General features: G+C 37.6%; 1 protein-coding gene across 1 annotated transcript in view; it reads left to right on the forward strand.

Annotated features, from left to right (window-relative positions):
* Nucleotides 1–2,711: 2,711 nt before the first annotated feature.
* The window catches only part of LOC121458830 (zinc finger protein 436-like), a 52,004-nt gene continuing 32,820 nt past the window's right edge, over nucleotides 2,712–21,895 (forward strand). Inside the window, 3 exon segments of the mRNA XM_041668159.1 lie at nucleotides 2,712–2,764; nucleotides 9,227–10,130; nucleotides 13,274–13,288. Coding sequence (XP_041524093.1) covers nucleotides 2,712–2,764; nucleotides 9,227–10,130; nucleotides 13,274–13,288 — 972 coding nt within the window.

Here is a 21,895-nt window from a genome sequence, read left to right on the forward strand (position 1 = left end):
TGTCCTGGAGGAAAAAGGGAAAGTTCCTATGGAGTACATGATTGTGACATTGTCAGCCAGGCGATGGTGGCGCACGCCTTTAATCCCAGTACTCGGGAAGCAGAGGCAGGTGGATCTCTGTGAGTTTGAGACCAGCCTGGTCTACAAGAGCTAGTTCCAGGACAGGCTCCAAAGCCACCGAGAAACCCTGTCTGGAAAAAACAAAAAACAAAAAAAAAAACAAAAAAAAAAAAGATTGTGACATTGTCTGCTTTTGTAGCCAAGGGCTAGTGCTATTGAAATGCTTACCTTGGCCTATCTAGAAAAGATCTTTGAATGGGGTGAGAGGAATGGTCAGGAACCACTGTACTGAGTATTTAAGCACACTGTAGCCCTGTGGACAGTGTGCTTGTCATTCAGACTGCACTAGCCAATCAGGCCGTCCAGGTGACCTGCCAGTCAGCAACAGTGCAGGGCTCTTCCGGGAAGCCAAGTTCCAAGTCGGCTTTGCAGAGATGCTGTTTTCAGTGGTTTCGTGTGCTGGAAATTGATGAGCTGAGAGCTTTGGCGACCTGAGGAACCACAACATGGTGAGCGAGGGAATGCTGTCTCCAGATGGGGAGGAGCAGAGGGTGAGGTGCGGGAGACAGCATGGTGCGTCCTCCTGGGATCTGTGTGGGAACCTGCCGCCAGATTCTCTGTGCTGTGAAGTCCCATGTGGTCTTTGTTAATTCTTAGACCTAGGAACAGGCCTCTGTATAACTTTGCTCCTTGGGCTTGATTTGTTTAGAGAATTGGAAGCTGGGCACTGTGTGTACAAATGTTTTTTCTTGTCAACTTCAATATGTCATACTTAGAGAAGCCTAGTTTCTCCAGTATCTTCTTGAAATTGAGCACTTTGCCTTTAACCTTCGCACACAATCTCCATTTGTGTTTAACTATGTGGACGGTATCAAGGCATCTCACCTGTTGGGTAGCGCTGCACTTCTAAGCCGCAACGTAGAAGAGTTTCCAATGCCTTGGAAATAGTTCAGTCTCACAAAGTAGAATTAGCTGAGGGAGGACTGCCTCTAAATCACCCAGAAAATAAATGTGTTTTAATCAGGGCTGTTAGAGATTAGGATGCTAGGGCACACTTTGTTCAACTGGATTGTCCAGATATTTAGCTCCAAACTACTACAGAGAAGCCACCACGCCACCACTGATTTAAAACCAGACACCAGGCACATCCCCATATGAAAAAAAAAAAAAAAAAAAAAAACCTCTAACAAGCTTTTCAAGGAGGCTCTACAGGTTCCTAACCTACTTTAAGGCCTGATGTCGCTTAACCTTCCAGTTTTCTATTTGAGGAAAACACAGTTTTTCCACATTTGCAATATGCCACCAGGTGACATATACCTATTATCCAGTCAGAAAGTTTTATCATAATTTAGTGTTTTGGTTGTATCTCCACTAACAAAATATTTAACCCCTAAAGCAGTAGTCATTTATAGCAACTCTGGTACCAACATCAAAGGGGAAAACTGGTTTAAAAAATGGTGCAAAAGCTATTCTGGACTATAGAACAACATATCACAGAAGAGAATGAATACAAGTTTTGTGATTTTATATATATGTACTCCAAGAAGTTTATCAGTACTCAAATTATTTTTATTGCTGGATTAGCAATGAATTTTTGGGGATATATTCTCACTGGTCATATAAAATAGATTCGGGGAATATATTAAATTGGATTTCTAGATTAAATGTTTCATTTAAAGAATTATCTACAACAAATTTCATGTTTATGTATGAAAAGTTATCTAACCTTATATGAAAATGTCATGAAGTATTTTTCTACACTATACTAAATGTATTTCCCAAGAGGGAAAAATTAAAATATCTAAAATATACTAGATTAAGATTACAAGACCATTATAGATCTTATAAACATGCATCTGTTTACAGAATTAACCCTATACAAAATGTATTTTTCATTAGAGATCACAAAGAAATGAGTTGGGGACAATCATCCTTACACCACATTATCAACTCACTTTAACCACAAGTGTGTCCTTGGTATGTGAGTAGAAGAAATAGGTTCATTTACTCCTCATCAAATCTTCCACAGATTTACATAGAAGGTGAAAGTGCAGAAATGTGAAATATGTTACATGTATTTTCTTTCTTTCTTTCAAACCACATAGGAGCCTGAAATTACAAAATACTTAACTGGGCTTTAGTTATCTATACAGACTGCATGAATGTGAATTAAGTTCCCAAATTAGCACATCAAATAACAAAACCAGCCACAAAGCAGGCAGAAACATTAAACATTTTATATATGAGTTTTAAATCATTTAATTTCTATAGAACAATTTTATTCACAATATAATATGACAGAAATCACCACAGGATTGATAGACTGATTGCAATAGTATTGTATGCAGCAGCAGCAGCTTTGCATTTTTATAACTATTATTTGTTTATAAAAATTAGGCCTCTCCAGTCATGCTTCCCACATTTTTAGGTTTGCAGTGTAAGTTAACAGGGAATACACATAGTTCAAAGAGAAAATGTCTCATCATTTTGAATGTGGATTATCTCTATGAAAAATGAAATATACTACTAAACCCTGAAACATGCATGTCTAGATTTGCTTTTGTCCAATTTCAGGCCGTTTGCAGTCACATTCTATTTATATAATAGCAAGAGGATCTGTCACAATTGTGGTTGAATGAGCTGCGGTTGTAATGGTGGTGGCAACTGAAGTGGTACCATTGACTCCACCAATTGTCCTGGATTTGTGAGTGGGGCAGGAGCCACAGTGTTCATAGTTTCTACAATTTCTCCATTGGAAAAGAAAAACTGACACTGTTTCAAGGACAGGTTGATGGATTATAGTGGTAGACAGGAACTCCCGATTTTCAAAATCAGGTCTCATCAAAGTTGGCCAAAAGCAGATGGATAAGTTGTCTGCTGTCATTAGGTTTGATTTTATTTTGCTGACTAACCCTGTCCAAATGTGTTTAACCTTTTCAATTTTGTGGAGAACAGCTTTTTTTTTTGTAGTATATGTTTATTTCTTCCTTGACCCAGGGGTAGTTTAATAGAGCACTATTCAATTTCCACTATTCAATTTTGTGATTAGTGTTGTTGTTAAATTATAACATTAAAACATAGTGATCTGATAAAACCCAGGGGGTTATTCCAATTTTGTGTGTGTGTGTGTGTGTGTGTCAAGGGTTGCCTTGTTACCATGATCGTGGTCCATTTTAGAGAAGATACTACGAGGTGCTGAGAAGAAATTATATTTTGCGCTTGGGTGGAATATTCTGTAGATGTCTGTTGAGTCCATTTAAGTCAAGAAATCTGTTAGTTGTCTCATTTTTCTGTTATGTTTCTGTTTAATTGACCTGTTCATTGGGGAGAGTAGGGTGTTGAAGTCTCCTACTAGTAAGATGTGGGATTTGATGTGCATTTTAAGCTTTAGGAATGTTTCTTTTACATGTGTGGGTGTTCTTATATTCGGGGCATAGATGTTCAGGATTGAGACTTTATCTTAATGCATGGTTCCTGTTATGAATATGAAGTGTCCATCTTTCTGATTGACTTTACTTTGCAGTCTGTTTTGTTCACTATTATGATACCTATACTTGTGTGTTGCTTAGGTCCATATGATTTGAAAAACTTTTCCCAACACTTTACTCTTAGGCAATGTTTGTCTTTGAGGGTTAGGTTTGTTTTCTTTATATAGCAAAGTGATGGATCTTGCTTTCGGATCCATTCTCTAAGATTGTGCCTTTAAAAAAATATTTATTTATTTATTATGTATACAATATTCTGTCTGTGTGTATGCCTGCAGGCCAGAAGAGGGCACCAGACCTCATTACAGATGGTTGTGAGCCACCCTGTGGTTGCTGGGAATTGAACTCAGGACCTTTGGAAGAGCAGGCAATGCTCTTAACCTCTGAGCCAACTCTCCAGCCCAGCTTGTGCCTTTTTATAGTCAAATTGGGTCTATTGATAGTAAGAGATATAAATGACCAGTGATTGCTAGTTCCAGCTATGTTTCAGTAGTAGTGTTTGTATGTTTGCCTTCTTTGGTGTTTGCAGATGTAAGGTTATCTGTTGCCTGTGTTTACAGTTAGCTTCCTTGGTAAGTCCCTCTAGTACTTTCTGTATGACTGGACTTGTTAGGATAAGTATTGTTTAAATCTGGTTTTGTCATGGAATACATTGTTTTCTCCATTGATGGTGGCTGAAAGCTTTGCTGGGTATAGTAGTCTGGTTGGAAGCTTTGGTGGGTAGAGTAGTGTCCATGGTCTCTTAGTGTCTTCAGCACATCTGTCCAGGGCCTTCATGCTTTCAAAGTTTCCATGAAGAATTTGGGTGTTATTCTGATATGTCTGCTTTATATTGTACTTGGCCATTATCCTTTGCAGCTCTTAATAGTCTTTCTTCATTTTCTGTTTTGCATTTTGATCATTATATGTTGGGGGTACTTTTTTTGTCCAGTCTATCTGGTATTCCCTAAGCTTCTTATACCGTCATAGGTGTATCCTTTTTTGGGTTGGAAACATTTTCTTCTATGATTTTTTTTTGTTGTTACATATATTTTCTGTGCTTTGGAGTTAGTGTTCTTATCTTTCTTCTATTCCTATTATTCTTAGGTTTGGATTTTTCATGGTGTCCCAGAAATAATGTTTTGTGTAAGGAATTTTTGGATTTATTGTTTTCTTTGACCAATGATTCGATTTCTTCTATAGAATCTTCAGCACCTGAGATTCTCTCTTCTATCTCTTGTATTCTGTTGGTTACACTTCTCGCTGTGGATCCCATTTGTTTACCCAGATTTTCCATATACAACATTCCCTTTGTCTGTGGTTTCTTTATTGCTTCTATTTCAGTCTTCAAGTCTAGATTTGCTTGTTTCAATCAAATATTGATTTTTTTTTTCTTGGTTTCTTGGGTTTCTTTGAGAAATTTATTTATTTATTTATTTATTTATTTATTTATTTATTATGGACACACTATTCTGTTTGCATATATGTCTGTAGGACAGAAGAGGACACCAGCCCTCATTACAGATGGTTGTGAGCCACCATGTGGTTGCTGGGAATCGAACTCGGGTCCTTTGGAAGAGCAGGCAATGCTCTTAACCTCTGAGCCATCTCTCCAGCCCCTTTGAGAAATTTATTGATGTCTTCCATTCTTTTGCTTATGTTTTCCTCAATTTCTTTAAGGGGATTTTCATTTCCTCATCATCCTCACAAAGTTACACTAGAAATCATTTTCTTTCTTTTTTTTTTTTTTTTTTGGTTTTTTTGAGACAGGGTTTTACTGTGGTTTTGGAGCCTGTCCTGGAACTAGCTCTTGTAGACCAGGCTGGTCTCGAACTCACAGAGATCCGCCTGCCTCTGCCTGGGATTAAAGGCGTGCGCCACCACCCAGTTTGTTTTTGAGACCTGTTCTTGGCCTACTCTGTGTTTCAGAAAGCCACACCTCTGAGGTGTGTCTTTGCCCTCTGTCTTGGCCTGCTCTTTTGGTCTGCTCTCCTGGGTCACTCTCTTGGTCCAGTCTGTGCATTTAATTTAATGAACCATTTCCCAGAAAAGATCATGTTTCTCTCCTTGCTGTCCTTTCAATTTCCTATGAACCTTCAGTAAAAAAGGCTTTTCAAGATGAAATTCCTCATTGTATGTGATGAGTCTCAATATCCTTAACTAATTTTCTGACTTTTATGTCTACTGTGTTGTGGTTGGAATTAATCAGCCAACTTCCCACTTACACTGAAATGCTTTTATCATCATTATAGGCTTGATCTGTAAATCACCGAAAATAAAGAAGAAACAGTTGCTGTTCAGGGCTAAGGAGTTTTGTAGCCTGTAGTTTTAATTGTTTTGTTTGCTTGTCTGAGTAACCTTTGATGTGTGGCTCCAAATTCCTCAAAGTAAAATGAGGGGGGCTTCATTCATGGCTTTGTTTTTATGTTGTTGGATGATGACCCTGAATGTAGGCTTTTTAAATGTCAAGCATATGCTGCTGTGCTCAGCTTCTTACATATCTTAAATTTTAAATTTGACAGAGGGTTTCATTCTGATCCCCAGGATGCCATGTATTCATGACATTAATACTGCCTGAGCATCCTGAGTCAGTGAATTGCCGGTGCATGAACTTCTTCCTGCTTGATTAGCTTGCTTTTAATTTTTCACTCAATTTGACTATTTTATGGGTCTGCATGGATATGTACCATATGGGTACTTGGTCATCAGAGTGATCAAAGCTTCTCAGAAATCCTGAACTTAGAATAATAAATAATTGTGATCCCCATGTAAGTACTGACAATTGTGCCTACCTCTTTCAAGACCAGGAAGAGCTCAGTAGTACTCAGCCATATTTCCAGAACTGTGTTAATTTGTTATGCCCAACATTTATATTGCTAATGTTTTCATCTGTCCATTTATAATTATTTTAAACATAAAGTACCTTTTCATAAAATGTTTGTGGTATTGCAGTTTAAAATAGGACACTTCAGCTGTCTGGAAGATGAACACAGAACTGGAGTGAATGCATAATTCTTTGTAGGAACTTCAGTACACAGCTCTGAATTCTTTCTGTGTGATTTGTTTATTTCACTGATTTTTTTAAGGTTTATTTAATTATTATATATATACAATGTTCTGCCTATATGTCTGCCTGCAGGCCAGAAGAGGGCACCAGATCTCATTGCAGATGGTTGTGAGCCACCATATGGTTGCTGGGAACTGAACCCAGGACCTCTGCAAGAAGGATCAGTGCTCCAAACTGCCAAGCCATCTTTACAGCCCTGTTTCACTGATTTTTGCAATGGAGACAGGGTCTTAATGTGTACTTCCACCTGTCCTGGACATGATTTCATAGACTTGGCTGGCACTCATCTCAGAGACAAATCTACACACCTCTGCTTTATGAGTGTTTTGCTTAAAGGCATGAGTCAACATACCCAGTTTGTCCACCGTATTTTTTTCTATTTTGTAATTAGTATTTCTTCATACAATTTTCTTCATACAATTTTCTGAGTGATTCCTGTTGATCCGTTTCCTTGACTATCTTTATTAATAGACAGTTCTTTTGTTGTTGATATCCCATTCGAAGGGTACAAAAATAACAGACATGACTCTTCTATTCAATTTCCTTCTAAAGTGTCTGCTTCGGAGCTGGAGAGATGGCTCAGAGGTTAAGAGCATTGCCTGTTCTTCCAAAAGGTACTGAGTTCAATTCCCAGCAACAACATGGTAGATCACAACCATCTGTAATGAGGTCTGGTGCCCTCTTCTGGCCTGCAGGCATACACATAGACAGAATGTTGTATACATTATAAATAAATAAATAAATATATATATATATTTTTAAAAAGTGTCTGTCTCTGTCATGGAATAATAGTGGGGAACATCAGAATTTTATGACTATAGTGTTAAAGAAGTATGCATTTACAATGTTGTCACCATCATGCTTCTCTTATACACATGAATGAACTATTTTAGAGGGCAGTGACCTATGATGATGTGCATATCAGCTTCAGTCAGGAAGAGTGGAATTTGCTGGATCCTTCCCAGAAGAATCTCTACAAAGATGTGATGCTGGAGAACTACAGGAACCTTGCTACTATAGGTGAAATTAAATTTCCTTCATGATTCAAAATAAGGGGATAATTTTTTCTTGGTTAATGATGTTCTTCTGTAATTTTATTTAGAAAGAATAAGAATTAGTTGAATAGAGCAGACATAGTTCTAAGGGTCCCTTCATATAACATCTTAAATACTTGGGGGCTGGAGAGATGGCTCAGTGGTTAAGAGCATCGCCTGCTCTTCCAAAGGTCCTGAGTTCAATTCCCAGCAACCACATGGTGGCTCACAACCATCTGTAATGAGGTCTGGTGCCCTCTTCTGGCCTGGAGACGTACACACAGACAGAATATTGTACACATAATAAATAAATAAATATTTAAAAAAAAAAAACATCTTAAATACTGCACAATTTTTAATAATATAACATACATTTACTGGCATTATATTTTAGGATGTAATTGGGAAGACCATAACAGTGAAGAGCATTGTCAATTTTCTAGAAGACCTGAAAGGTAATTTTCATATACAAGCAGATAACAATGTGCCTCTGATGAAATTTTTATGTGTCTTAAAAGTTTTAGTTTAAAGCAATACTGATAACATGTACAGTTTTATCAAATTCTCACAAATCCCTATTTCATATATGTGAATTGCATTTGAATGACATTCTTTTAAGAAAGAAGTCAAGAAAACAATAGCTATAAAGATAACATCTTTTGAGGCATAGCACCATGAGAGCTTTGTTGTAGATCTGCAAATAAATTTCTTTCTTGCTACTCATAATACAAAAGTATATACATTGAAGAGATTATAAGTATATCTGTAAAACTTTGTACTAAGCCAATAGCCCATAGTAAATCTTTTATTACTTGTAATTTCTTGTGACTGTACTAACTTTAGTGAGAGAAGCAGTTAGAGCTGAGTCAAGTGGCAGTTGTTTTCGAGTAACCTTGATATCTATACCACAAGATTGTGAGGAACAGCAGGTCAAACCCTGAGAATTCAATGTGGAAATCTCTTATTTGTAATTCTTCTTTACTATGGATACCATACATTGCTCTTGATACAAGTGTATTAGCACAGGGATATGGAGAGATGTAGGATACCACTCTCTAAGAACAATTAGATAACTGGTAGTCCCCATGTTGAGTATACTTGTTGAATTTTAATTAAGTATACAAGTAACTGGTTTTCCACCCTTATTGTTAATACATGAACAAATTCAAACTGCAAAAAAGCCCTATAAGTTCTAGAAATGTGCAAATAATTCTGAGTGTTCTAGTCCACATAGCATATGCAATATGATTCACAGTAAAGGAGAAGTTATGAATATAAAAGCTCTGGGTTTATCCAGTTCTCTTCATATATATATATATATATATATATATATATAATCATATAGAAAAAAGATTCTGGATTCTGTAAAGGTAAAAAGGTAAGCCATAAAATAAAGGAATTGACCATTGGAGGTATCTTCCAAGTGGCAAAACAGTGCCTAATTAAAGAGCAAAACATGAGTTTAGACACAGTTATAAAAACTTAGTATCTGAATCCTCTTTATAATTGGAACATATTATAAAATTAATTCATACAAATGTGTAGCCACAACAGCGTATTGAATATGGTGAAGTTTTTATATGTGCCAATTATCTTTGCAGGATTGAAAGAACTCAAGCTGGAGAAAAACTTTCAGTAGATATTCAATGTTCTGAAGCCTTCACACATGCCAGTCACCTTAAATGGAATGAAAGAACACATACTGGAGAGAAATCCTATGAATGTAATCAGTGTGGGAATGCCTTTGCAGCTCAGAGTCATCTTCAAAACCATAAAAGAACACACACTGGAGAGAAACCCTATGAATGTAATCAGTGTGGTAAGGCCTTTGCAGTTCAGAGTTATGTTCAAATCCATAAAAGAACACATACTGGATAGAAACCCTATCAATGTAATCAGTGTGGTAAGGCCTTTGCATGGTACACTGGTCTTCAATACCATGGAAGAACACACACTGGAGAGAAACCATATGAATGTAATCAGTGTGGTAAGGCCTTTGCAGGTCAGAGTAATGTTCAAATCCATAAAAGAACACATACTGGAGAGAAACCCTATCAATGTAATCAGTGTGGTGAGGCCTTTGCATGGCACACTGCTCTTCAATACCATGAAAGAACACATACTGGAGAGAAACCCTATGAATGTAATCAGTGTGGTAAGGCCTTTGCTCAACACAGTAATCTTCAAACACATAAAAGATCACATATTGGAGAGAAACCATATGATTGTAATTATTGTGGTAAGACATTTGTAGATCAGAGTAATCTTCAAAACCATAAAAGAACACATACTGGAGAGAAACCCTATGAATGTAATCAGTGTGGTAAGACCTTTGCTCGGTATAATACTCTTAAATCCCATGGAAGAACACATACTGGAGATAAACCCTGTAAATGTAGTCAGTGTGGTAAGGCCTTTGCCCAACACAGTAGTCTTCAAAAACATAAAAGAACACATTCTGGAGAGAAACCATATGAATGTAATCAGTGTGGTAAGGCATTTTCAGCTTTAAGTAATCTTAAAAGGCATAAAAGATCTCACCCTAGGTAGGAACTCTTTGAATGTAATCAGTGGGGTAAGAGCTTTGCACAGCACAGTGATCTTCAAAAACATAAACAAATCTACAAAAGAGAGAAACTCCATGGATGTATTCAGTGTAGTAATGCCTTTGCAGTAATCTTCAAAGGCTTAAAAGTAACAGAAATAGTATTAATGAAATCAGTGTGTTAAAGCCCTTTCATGTCTTATTCATCTTCAAATGCAGGAATGTACACATACAGAAGAATAACCATGAATTGGATCTGTGTGGTAAATCCTTTGTCACAATAATCTCCAAATACATTAAACCATTCAGGATAGAAACTGTGAATTTGATGAATGTAGACTTCAAAAACATTACAAAAATCATACCCCAGTGAAACTCTATGAATAAATTCAATGTGATATTTTGTAATTTATACAGGAGTAAAACTTTTTGTGTGTAATCAATCTGATAAAGCTTTTGCAAATTACAATATCCTTTGGATACCTGAAGAACAACCCGAGGGCTTATTCTAAATTGTTTTTCAAGATCCTAAGCCAATACATTTACAGTCAGATAACTAACAGCATTCATTCTGTAGAAAAAAAGCTGATAGTGTCAATAATCTGTTCAATATGATAACACTTTAGTTTATTTGCACCAGCAAACTAATGGAAAAAACATATTATTTGGAGTTATGAAGTCCTACAGGCAGGAAAATCAGCCAGTCAAAGAATCACACCCTGTAATTGAAATGAGATCCAAGGGAAAACACTTTGTCCCTGAATCTAGAGCTAGTTATAAGAACATCACCCTAAAACAGAGCCAAAAAGTTAAAAAGAGCCAGTGAAGGAAACACACTTTGGCTCTCAAACCAGAGCCAAAGAAACACACTCTTCCCTTGTTCAAATGAGCACCAAAGCAACCAATCTCTGAGCACAAAATCCAGCCCATCTCTCTGGTTGTTCAAGCAGAGGGATTGAAATCTGACCAGTTCCCACCTTCAAAATCTCCTTAGAAGAGATCTGGTTTTAAGAAACCCTATGTGAACCCGGGCAATGGTGGCGCACGCCTTTAATCCCAGCACTCGGGAGGCAGAGGCAGGCGGATCTCTGTGAGTTCGAGGCCAGCTTGGTCTAGAAGAGCTAGTTCCAGGACAGGAACCAAAAAAAAAAAGCTACAGACAAACCCTGTCTCGAAAAAATATAAAAAAAATATTTTAATTGTTTTTATGTGGTGTGTGTGTGTGTGTGTGTGTGTGTGTGTGTGTGTGAGAGAGAGAGAGAGAGAGAGAGAGAGAGAGAGAGAGAAGAGAGAGAGAGAGAGAGAGAGAGAGAGAGAATGAGAGAGAGAATTTTTGGATTGATATTTTGTATCTTTAGAAAATTAAGACTTTGGGCCGGGTGGTGGTGGCGCACGCCTTTAATCCCAGCACTTGGGAGGCAGAGGCAGGCGAATCTCTGTGAGTTCAAGACCAGCCTGGTCTACAAGAGCTAGTTCCAGGACAGGCTCCAAAACCACAGAGAAACCCTGTCTCGAAAAAAAAAAAAATTAAGACTTTGGGTCTTCTTATACCAGGAATTACAGCAAACTTTTAAAAATCTGATCTTAGTCTTGGGAATGAATATTTCTTCGTCACCTCGCCATGACTTAGTGCTATAAATGTTTTAAATTCTATTTAGAACACTTTTAAGTCTGCAATAGGAAAGAAGTCATGAAGAAATTCCTATTCATGAAAAAATTTTAATGACATTAAACATCACCGATTTCTTCAGCTTCATGAAAAAATATTTTTTATCATAGCATTGAAAGAAGTAAATTACATACCACGTTCAGTCAAGACAGATGGAGGAGATCATTGTATTGTGGTTTCTATTTTAAAGTATTTGAGGGAGTCACTAACGTGTGCTGTATATGTGGCAAATCCATTAGTGAGGTTTATTTTGTAGACCTTATATTACTTCTATGACTTTAGTTTATCTTCTATTCTGTCTGTACCTAGTGATAGGTATTTTTCTACTGTAATGTATATAATGGAGCCTCCATCATATAATTTTTCCCATTGGTTATTTAAATACCAGGCCATGTTTGATCATGATTTACTCATAAGGGTGGTGGTTTGTGTTTCTGGTTTTGATTTTCATCTTTTCACAAATTCCCTTGAGATTTTGTTATTTGTTGTTCATCTTACCTTGGATGTCAGTAATGACTCAGGGATACATTTGAACTCAGGATGCTCATTTGTCTTCTGCTTGAGTACTAGTCCAGGGGTAGATGATGAACTTCCAATGTGCTGGGTTTTCAAGAGAATTTAACAATGTATATGTTAAAATGAGTAACAAAAGAAATTATAAGAAACATTAAATAATTCATGTGTGTATTAAAAGATTTTCATTTATCTGATATGGATGTACTAATGTATGAGAATCAGTAAACAACTGTGTATCTAATACCACAGCTTGATGTTCTATAGAAATTGAGGATAGGTTTCTAGTCTTACACACAACAGTCCTTTCCCCCTGAGCCATTTCAGTGGTGCTCAATTTCAATTTGAGGAAATATTACAAGCAAATTTGTTCGTTTTGAGGACTATGCATTTATTTATAACACTCTTAGAACCAAAATTATACACCAGAAAATTGCCACATTTAGTAAAGTTCATTGCTGCTATGTCTGACCTGGGTTCTATCTCTGCGTTATGCACCATACTTCAACAAATTTTCTCATATTTCTTCACTTCACAAGAAGTGCCATTGAGGTCATGTGCAGTCAAATAACTCCAAAGGTTTAATCACGAGAACTCACAAAGCAGAAGTAGATCATAGACCCCTGTTGGTTTTCCTGTCAGTGCTACATACACATCATGGCACGGGTGTATTCACACAGTCACACTTCAAACATTTATAAATGGGTGTAATTAACAATGCAAAGAAAATAACCTGTTATTGAGAACATATGAAATGATTTGGTCATTTAAATTATAGAATTTTGCGAAAAGTTACTATCCATCAAAACAATGATGCTCCTTTTTAAATCTTATTTTATTATTTTTTTCTCTGACTCAATGATAAGTCCTTTAGAAACACATATTTCAACTGGACTTACAGGTGTATGGCTATAATTATAGCACACCAGAGTGTTGGTGGGCCTGATCATAGTGAGGCCAGCTTCTTCCCCATCATAAATTCATGCCATCCATGGCTATGAGGAAGTATCCTGTCTCAAAAATTCTAAAAGAAAGAGCCTATCTCAAATAATATAACCTTTTGCTAATAAAATCTGGCTGGACTCAGACTGATTTCAACCAACTTTTTAGTATCTTTACTCACATAAAAAAAACTGATAACAATAACATAAGCATTATAGATATTCCATTCACATTCAATCCATTTTATCTTTTGACAACCATCTAGAGGGCATTTATGTGCTAAGACACAGAAGGAACAGTGGGACACCTTCACCTTCCACATTATAATGACATATGTGGTAACTGGACAGTTGTCTCAAAGTACTGCTCCTCTTGGGTACCCGAGTTTGGTTTATAGCCCCACAACCCAGGTACCAGTGGTGATAAAAAGGTGGTGTCTAATGCTCTGTCTGGAGTTACAGACAGCTGTGGGTACGTAGTATCAATGTTAGGCCCTGTGGATGAGTATCCAGTGTTCTAAATGCTGAGTCTTCAGCCTCATGAGCATGTCATTAATAATAGTGAGGTGGGAAAGGCTGATATAATAAGTTTATCTTTTCATCACCCTTCATGACCCAGAAGAACTAAAGATTGATAGTCCCAGAATCTAACTTAGACTTGGTTCTTTTAGAATTTCTGATCATTATGCATGATCAAAAAGATAGTTTTGCTCTGTAAATCTCCATCTGCCTAAGTGGTTTGATGTGCCTTTTTCTTTGTTGTTGTTGTTAGTTTTCTGTTTTGTTCTGTTTTTCAAGACAGGATTTCTCTGTAGCTTTAGATCCTGTCCTGATCTAGCTCTTATAGACCAGGCTGGCCTTGAAGTCACAGAGATCCACCTGCCTCTGCTTCCAAAGTGCTGGGAGTAAAGGCATGTGCAACCACTGCCTAGGTCCTCTTGTTCCTTTTTAAATTGTTCAGAGTATAACCTTGGGTCTGAACACAAAAGAGACTTAAAAATGACATTTTATATGGTATGCAAAATTTTTTTTCCAGGCTGGCTCCTCTTTTAAAAATTAACCACCCCAGGTGCATGCAGTTTTTAAAGAGATTTTTTTTATTAAACTTAATTTTGTGGAATAATTTATCCAGAGGAAGGTGCATTAATTTTAGAACATAAGTATCTCCAGTTTGTAGAATAATGTTTCTGAATCAAAAGTTCTTATTTTGGATCAAGTTCCCTTGATCCCACTCCATTGTTCCCCAGGGGAATGACCTTGTTCTCATGATTAAACCAACTAAATTTTTAGATTAAACAACTCATTCACCACTTAGTCATACAATTAAAAATTTGAGTCATATGGTCAACTTTCCATTTCAGTAATAGAAAAAGGATTTGTGTGTGGAGCATGATTTTTGCCTTCATACCATAATAGGTGGAATAGTTTACTGTGTACACTATAGGGGAAACACTGAAGTCAAACAGTTGTGGAGTCACCATTATGAAAGAAGACATGATTGTAGATGGATATGTGATTTTATTTTTTCCCAACATGTATTGATCCACGGCATGTCAATGAAGTCAGACCAGATTTCTGTATACATTGTGGGAAGGTTTATTGAGCCAAAGAATATGGAATTTGCGAGAAGGAACTCTCATACAGATGTGTTCAATCTTGCTGTCATTGTTCCGTCCATTCGCTGTAACTGCATGTGTCAGCTGACAGGTCTCAGCAGCTGACGGTACACATGAGCACAGGCTGAAGTAATAGCTTATTACTGCCGTTCCCTCAGTGCAGGGATTATTTTAACTTTTGGAAAGTCAATAGAGCTATGTTTTTTTAATTATATATTTTTTTAAAAAAACAATTGTGAGTTTTAATTTTTAAATTTGAATTCCTTTAAATTTATCCTTGCTCTAATCTCTTATTTCTTTCTGTCCCCCATTGTTTCCAGGTCATTAAGAATTTCTTTCTTGTGTTTACAAGTTATGTTGATTATTTATTTCTGTTTAGAGCAATGCCTCCTGTAGAGTAGGCTTGCCTTACACTATGCAGTTGAGAATTTTATTGAACTCACTATCCTTCTGCTCCCCAGCACCGGATAGAAAGTCCTTCAACTGCTTCAACACTGTGCCTCATCTGGTCAGTTAGAAAAAAATATATACCAGTAAATGAGTGCCCCCTTGTGTAAGAACTGAATTTAAAGGTCAACTTTAAACCATGTGCAGTCCAAGCACAAAAAGTTATAGACAGAAAGGAGCACAAATATTTCCATCTTTTGAAAGTAGTACACTTTAGAAATAAGTAGTTAAGATGATTGCTTGATGCATGGCCCTAATTAGTATTGTTAATAAAATCCCAGAGAAGATATTGGGGAACAGCTGTCAGAAGAGAGAAGCAACCAGCAGTCAAATTCACTTTCTACCTCTCCAAATCATCAGACCAAATGGGGGATGAGATCCTGTCTCCACCCACCTTATATTCCTGTCTTTATCTCCCAAATGCTAGAATTAATAGCATGAGCCACTTTCTGTCAGATCCTGTCATCCAATAGTGGTTACCTCCAGCCTCTAATCTCCAGGCAAGCTTTATTTATTAGAACAAACACAAAATATATTGTAATTGATAAATGTTCTGACTTGTCATTTCTAGATTACACAGACCAGGGACTTGAGAGTTTAGGTAAAGAATGGAACTTATTATGGAACCAAATTTCAGAAGGTCCACTAGTGTGAACAAAATAGACCTGGATAAAATGCTGTGAGCCTGCCTAAAAGAACTCTTATATTACAGGTTTAAGATGAACATTTTGAGAGAAAATGTATGGCTAAAACTTGTGCTCTAATATGAATCTTTCAACTCTAGGGCACATGGCCATAAAACCTATTTCAACTTTTTTTTAAAAAAATATTTATTTATTTATTTATTTATTTGCTCTGTATACAATATTCTGTCTGTGTTTATGTCTGCTGGCCAGAAGAGGGCATCAGACCTCATTACAAATGGTTGTGAGCCACCATGTGGTTGCCGGGAATTGAACTCAGGACCTTTGGAAGAGCAGGCAATGCTCTTAACCACTGAGCCATCTCTCCAGCCCCCCTATTTCAACTTTTTAAAATAAGTTTTTGGAGATAACAATTGCTTAGTTTCCCTCTGCTTCATCCTTCTTCTAAGCCCTTCCATAGCTTCTTCATTGTTTTCTAATTCATGGCCTCTTTTTGCTTTAACAGAAGTTACTGTTTAAATATGACCTTTGTTTGGCATCAGGATTTAGGAGTTACTATGCAGAGGATATTCTGCACTGAACATTGAGTGTGTAGTAGATTATGCACACAAGGAACACTGTATCTTGAAAAATAACAGGAAGTGCACTGAGAGACTGACAAGAGTTTCTACTAAAATACAAACTTTCTTGATGAGACTCCTGTCTTCCCCTAGGGTCTAAGGCCATAGCTGGAAAGCCTGTGCAGTCTAATCATTTGATCTCTGCTCATCTAGTAGGGGAGCTGCTATTTTCCTGAGGCCCAGAAGGGTGATTGTAAGAGGCACCATTGGGAAGTAGATTTTGGTATTCTTGCTTTCTCCTCTTATGGTGCTCTAGTTATGATGCTCTGGGGGAAATGTGAGGGAGACCGTAAGTCATGCCATGGTAAGTAGTGGTGCATTGCCTTCTGAACAGGAAAAGCAGGTTGGCTGAGCTGCCAGATCTGGGAGTTTGATGGCTCATAAGACAGTGTGGTTCTGTTCATTCATGTGCTGATCATGCACCCTGGACTCTAAACATTCTTGCGTGTGGATTTGGAAAATAGTGTAAAGAGACATAGAACGAAGACTGCAGTATAAGATAGTGACAAAGAATACATTCTTATTTTCATCTAAAAGATTCTACACTCAGTATTATGTAATGGAGAAAACAAACAGTGAAAATAATGCACGTTCCACAATTTAACAATGAATCTGAATGTGACATGAGATTGTGTAATATCATGGGAAATAGACTCTGATAGCAGGAGGTTGGGATTTCCCACAGATATCAACTAAAATTAAGTGACATCATGTTGTATTGTTAGAGTTGATGAAAATTACACATATTTAGTGTGTGTATTCTGGAGCTTTTGGACATACACCCCCATGGCCAGCACCTTTACCATAGGAAACACAGTGACTTGTAATGCCTAGACATTCTCTTTATATTCCTGTGTTTATGTGTCTTCATAATATACAGAGTACTCATAAAATGACATAAATTACTGTAGATCACAGCAATCTCCTCAGCATATTATGCATATTATTGAAATTAGAATGAAGAAGTATTCCTATACTTCTCATGTTTATGGCAGGTATTTCTGTGGTGGCTTAAATGTACAAATGACCTAAATGTTCGCATATAGAGGAACAGTGCTGTGCATGAGGTCACTGTGCTAAACCAAAATGAATGATGACAACAATGGTCAAAAAGCTCAGGCACTCCTAAAGTACTGTCACAGTCTGTATTGCGTTCATCATAAAACAAAATGTAATTACAGCTTAGGCTATGTCAAACCACCTATTTCTTCCATCTGCTTTTAATCAACTAGTGCAGTCTCATAAATCAGATGGAAGTGAGAGCTTCAGCAATGAAAAATGAGGGGCAGAAAAAAATAAATCTAGCTGCGGCAATCACTTTTAAATAGTTTTCTAATGTTCATTTAGTCAGTATGTGGAGAACAAAAGTATCAAGATTTTTGTAGAAATGTTTGTTATAAAGATGAGCTGCAAATGTGCTATTGTAATGTAAAAATGCAGGAAATTGCTTAATTTTGTTAGTTTGAGAAATTTTTGCCAGTGATTTATACTATACAAGAAGTAAAAACAAAGTTAAGAAACAGAATGTCTGTTTTGTTTGAATTTAAATAATGACAATAATTATAGTTTGACAAAAATATGCTAATCTTATACATTGAGTCTTTGTTTTCTTTTGTTGAAATAACCCACCTTAAACAGTAATCCTTTCATTTATGCTTTGTATACTGTTTAAATAATTAATATTTTAATGTATCAGTTAATAAATGATTAAAATATAATTAGCCTAGCAATACATAATACCATTACACATGCTTTTATATTATTTAAATAGTTACTCAAATAGTATTTCTCCTTAGAGGGAAGCAAGAGTATTCTTTTGGAATTAAATGAACAGTGACCTCTATAATATTCCACAATTCAAACAAGTAGAAGATAACACAAGAAAATGGCCTTGGGTTTGGTTCCGACATGATTTAACCCTCACATTGCTGAACTTGTACAAAGATATTACATTTGCCGGTGGTGCATGTTTAAGAAACAAATAAGTTCCAGCTGATTGCTTTTAAATCATCTGCAGTACTCCAAAGGAAGCTTTCTTATGCAGTCATTTCAGACTACCAACTGATTTGTAAGCCTTTGGGAGATCTTGCTGTCTTACTTCAATCCCTTGCCTCAATTTAATTAAGGTCTTTATCTGCACAAGTACACTTTATGTCACATTGTGAAGACCAGTGACATCATTTCTTTCATGTGCACATATTCTTGGATATATGCACGTATTTATTCATGTGCCACACTAGGTTATAGGTGGTTTATAATTGGCCAGTCTGAACAGCCACATTGTTTTCATTTATTGGTGGCACCACCTCGTGGTGTCAGTAAAGAAATCACTTTTGTAGGCTGACACATCAAAAATTTCTTTTATCCTTTCTTTTATTTATAGACTATTTATCCATCATGCATTTAACTAACTCATCATTTTGAACTATCAATAAATTGGACACAAAATTAGAAGTGCAAGAAATACTATTCCAGGGGCTGGAGAGATGGCTCAGCGGTTAAGAGCATTGCCTGCTCTTCCAAAGGTCCTGAGTTCAATTCCCAGCAACCACATGGTGGCTCACAACCATCTGTAAAGAGGTCTGGCACCCTCTTCTGGCCTTCAGGCATACAGACAGAATATTGTATACATAATAAATAAATATTTAAAAAAAAAGAAAAAAAGAAATACTATTCCACAGTAGAAGTCAGCAATCCTATCTTTGGCCCCAGAACTTTGTGGTAAATTTTAATAGGTTATACTGAATGTAACCAAATAGATCGGTGTACTGACTAAGAAAAGACATTTCTGGAAAGGATTTGAAGGTAATTCCCCATAATGGTGCCCAGAAACTATTCAAGAGGCAGCCATATTGAACAAAAGACCAGAGAGGGAGAGCAGCCACTTGTAAATTAATGGCCTTCACACCAGAGAGAGTCTGTCTTAGAGAATCAAATCAGGCTCCACACATTCTTTCAATTACAGAAATACAGGGAGAGCAGCCAGCAGGATCATAGCCTGGGCCCTCAGGTCAGGCGGAGAAAGAGGACACATAAGCACCAAATTAGGATCTCTTAAAAGAGCTGCCTTATCTGTCACCAATGCTGAGACAGGAAGCCCTCTGTTAAAGGGGACAAGCCTCTGGTCACTGCTATCAAACACAGCCCACCAAAAAAGGCAGTTACAAAGAAGCTGTGTTTGACTATGCTTTTAGGGTGTTTAGAATCTTTTCCCAAGTTATTTCAGATTTTTTTTTATTTATTATGTATACAATATTCCTTCTATGTATGCTCGCATGCCAGAAGAGGGCACCAGATATCAATACAGATGGTTGTGAGCCACCATGTGGTTGCTGGAACTTCAACTCAGGACCTCTGGAAGAGCAGTCAGTGCTCTTAACCTCTGAGCCATCTCTCCAGCCCCGTTACTTCAGATTTTATGTGAAAATTTTGCCTACGCATTGAAGGGTCATTTTTTTTAAATCTATTTTTATTGAGACCTGCATTTTTCTCTGCTCCCCTCCCCTTCGACTCTCTCCCAAGACCCCCATGCTCCCAATTTACTCAGGAGAATTTGTCTTTTTCTACTTCTCATGTATATTTCTCTTAGGGTCCTCATTGTTGTTGAGGCTCTCTGGAATTATGATTTGTAGACTGTGTTTCTTTGTTTTATGCATAAAAACCACTTATGAGTGAGTGCATGTGATAATTTTATTTCTGGATCTGGGTTACCTCACTCAAAATGATGTTTTCTAGTTTGATGCATTTGCTCACAAAATTCAAGACATTGTTATTTTCTGCTGTGTAGTACTCCATTGTATAAATGTACCACATTTTCCTTGTCCATTTTTTGGTTGGGGGATATTTAGTTTGTTTCCAGTATGTGAATGGAGAAGGTACCTTAGAGTAGGTACCCCACCAGTGGAGGAGTTTGAACTGGGAGGTGATGGTTAAGGAGAAAGGGCTTGCCATGAAGCAACTCAAAAAAGCTCAGGTCCGTAGGGGAATGTGGGGTGGCCCTGAGGCGAGAGCCAAGATAACCTGAGTTCAGTGAAGAGCTTGGTTAGTTGTTGTTTGATGAGTCCCATTGTCCAGGAGATGTTGAGAGCTTCTGACACTAGCTCCATGACCCTGAGCCACCGCATCTGCTGTTTCCCTGGAGACTGAAAACACTCCTATCCATCCTGTAAAAGCGTAAAATTGGTAAGGGAAACTTAAGGCCCGAGTGAGAATAAAAGTAATGGACTTACCCGCGACTTGTATCATGACCCTAGGCTAGGTGAAGGTTACGGGATAAACCAAATCTGGGCAGCCTCTGCAAGGCTCAGACGTTTGAAGGCCTGCACAGCTTCACTTGCCGATAGTGATGAGGCTGAACCTCCATGGCTTGGCATAGAGGACAAGCCTGTATTGTGGCATTGTGATTTCCAGTGTCCAGGTTGCTAGCAGATAGGGCAGAACCTCGGAGCAGGTGTAGTGCAATATCATGCCACAAGACCATTTAGGCCACACTTGATACAGCCATATGATTGGCTTCCCTTATCCCCCTTCCTGTGACCATAGGGCAGTTGCTAAGGCCTGGGCCTGTAGATTGTTGTAGCTTTGTCTGTCGGGAAGACTCAGCTGATTCTTCTCAGGCATTAAAAACTTTAAAGGCCATTTTCACTAATTCCCATATAGGAGTTTGGGGACCATCCTCAACTTTTTTTCCCTAATATCTGGTTCTGACTGAGGAAGCAGAATTATTAGTAGAAAAGGAAAGCAGCTACTTTTCTTTTTTTAAAAAAATATTTATTTATTTATTTATTATGTATACAATATTCTGTGTGTCTGCCTGCAGGCCAGAAGAGGGCATCAAATCTCATTTCAGATGGTTGTGAGCTACCATGTGGTTGCTGGGAATTGAACTCAGGACCTTTGGAAGAGCAGGCAATGCTCTTAACCACTGAGCCATCTCTCCAGCCCAAGCAGCTACTTTTCTACCTGATAGATTTGGAAGAGAAAAGGGAACAGGGGAGGGACTAGCCCAGTGTGCATAAGGGATCCAGGAGTGCAGAGAGGTGGGAGGGGGAGGGGGAGGTTGAAATTGACCTTGAACCTCTGAATTGGGAAAGGGAGGGGGAAAGAATGTTGCTCCATGGGAGGGGTTGGGAAGTGTGGGTTTCAGGGAGTTGGAGAGGGGCCAGTGCCTCTGGCACTGTGGTGCTGAGAGACACTGGCTACTAAGTGGGGGAGGGGGGGCAAGAGTGCAGAGGCCAAAAATCATGGACATATATATGTAAGCTCTGTTTATTTG

This window comes from Microtus oregoni, unplaced genomic scaffold (assembly GCF_018167655.1).
Source record: "Microtus oregoni isolate MIOR12 unplaced genomic scaffold, Mior012 000018F_ref0000195, whole genome shotgun sequence".
In the NCBI taxonomy this organism is placed as follows: Eukaryota; Metazoa; Chordata; class Mammalia; order Rodentia; family Cricetidae; genus Microtus; species Microtus oregoni.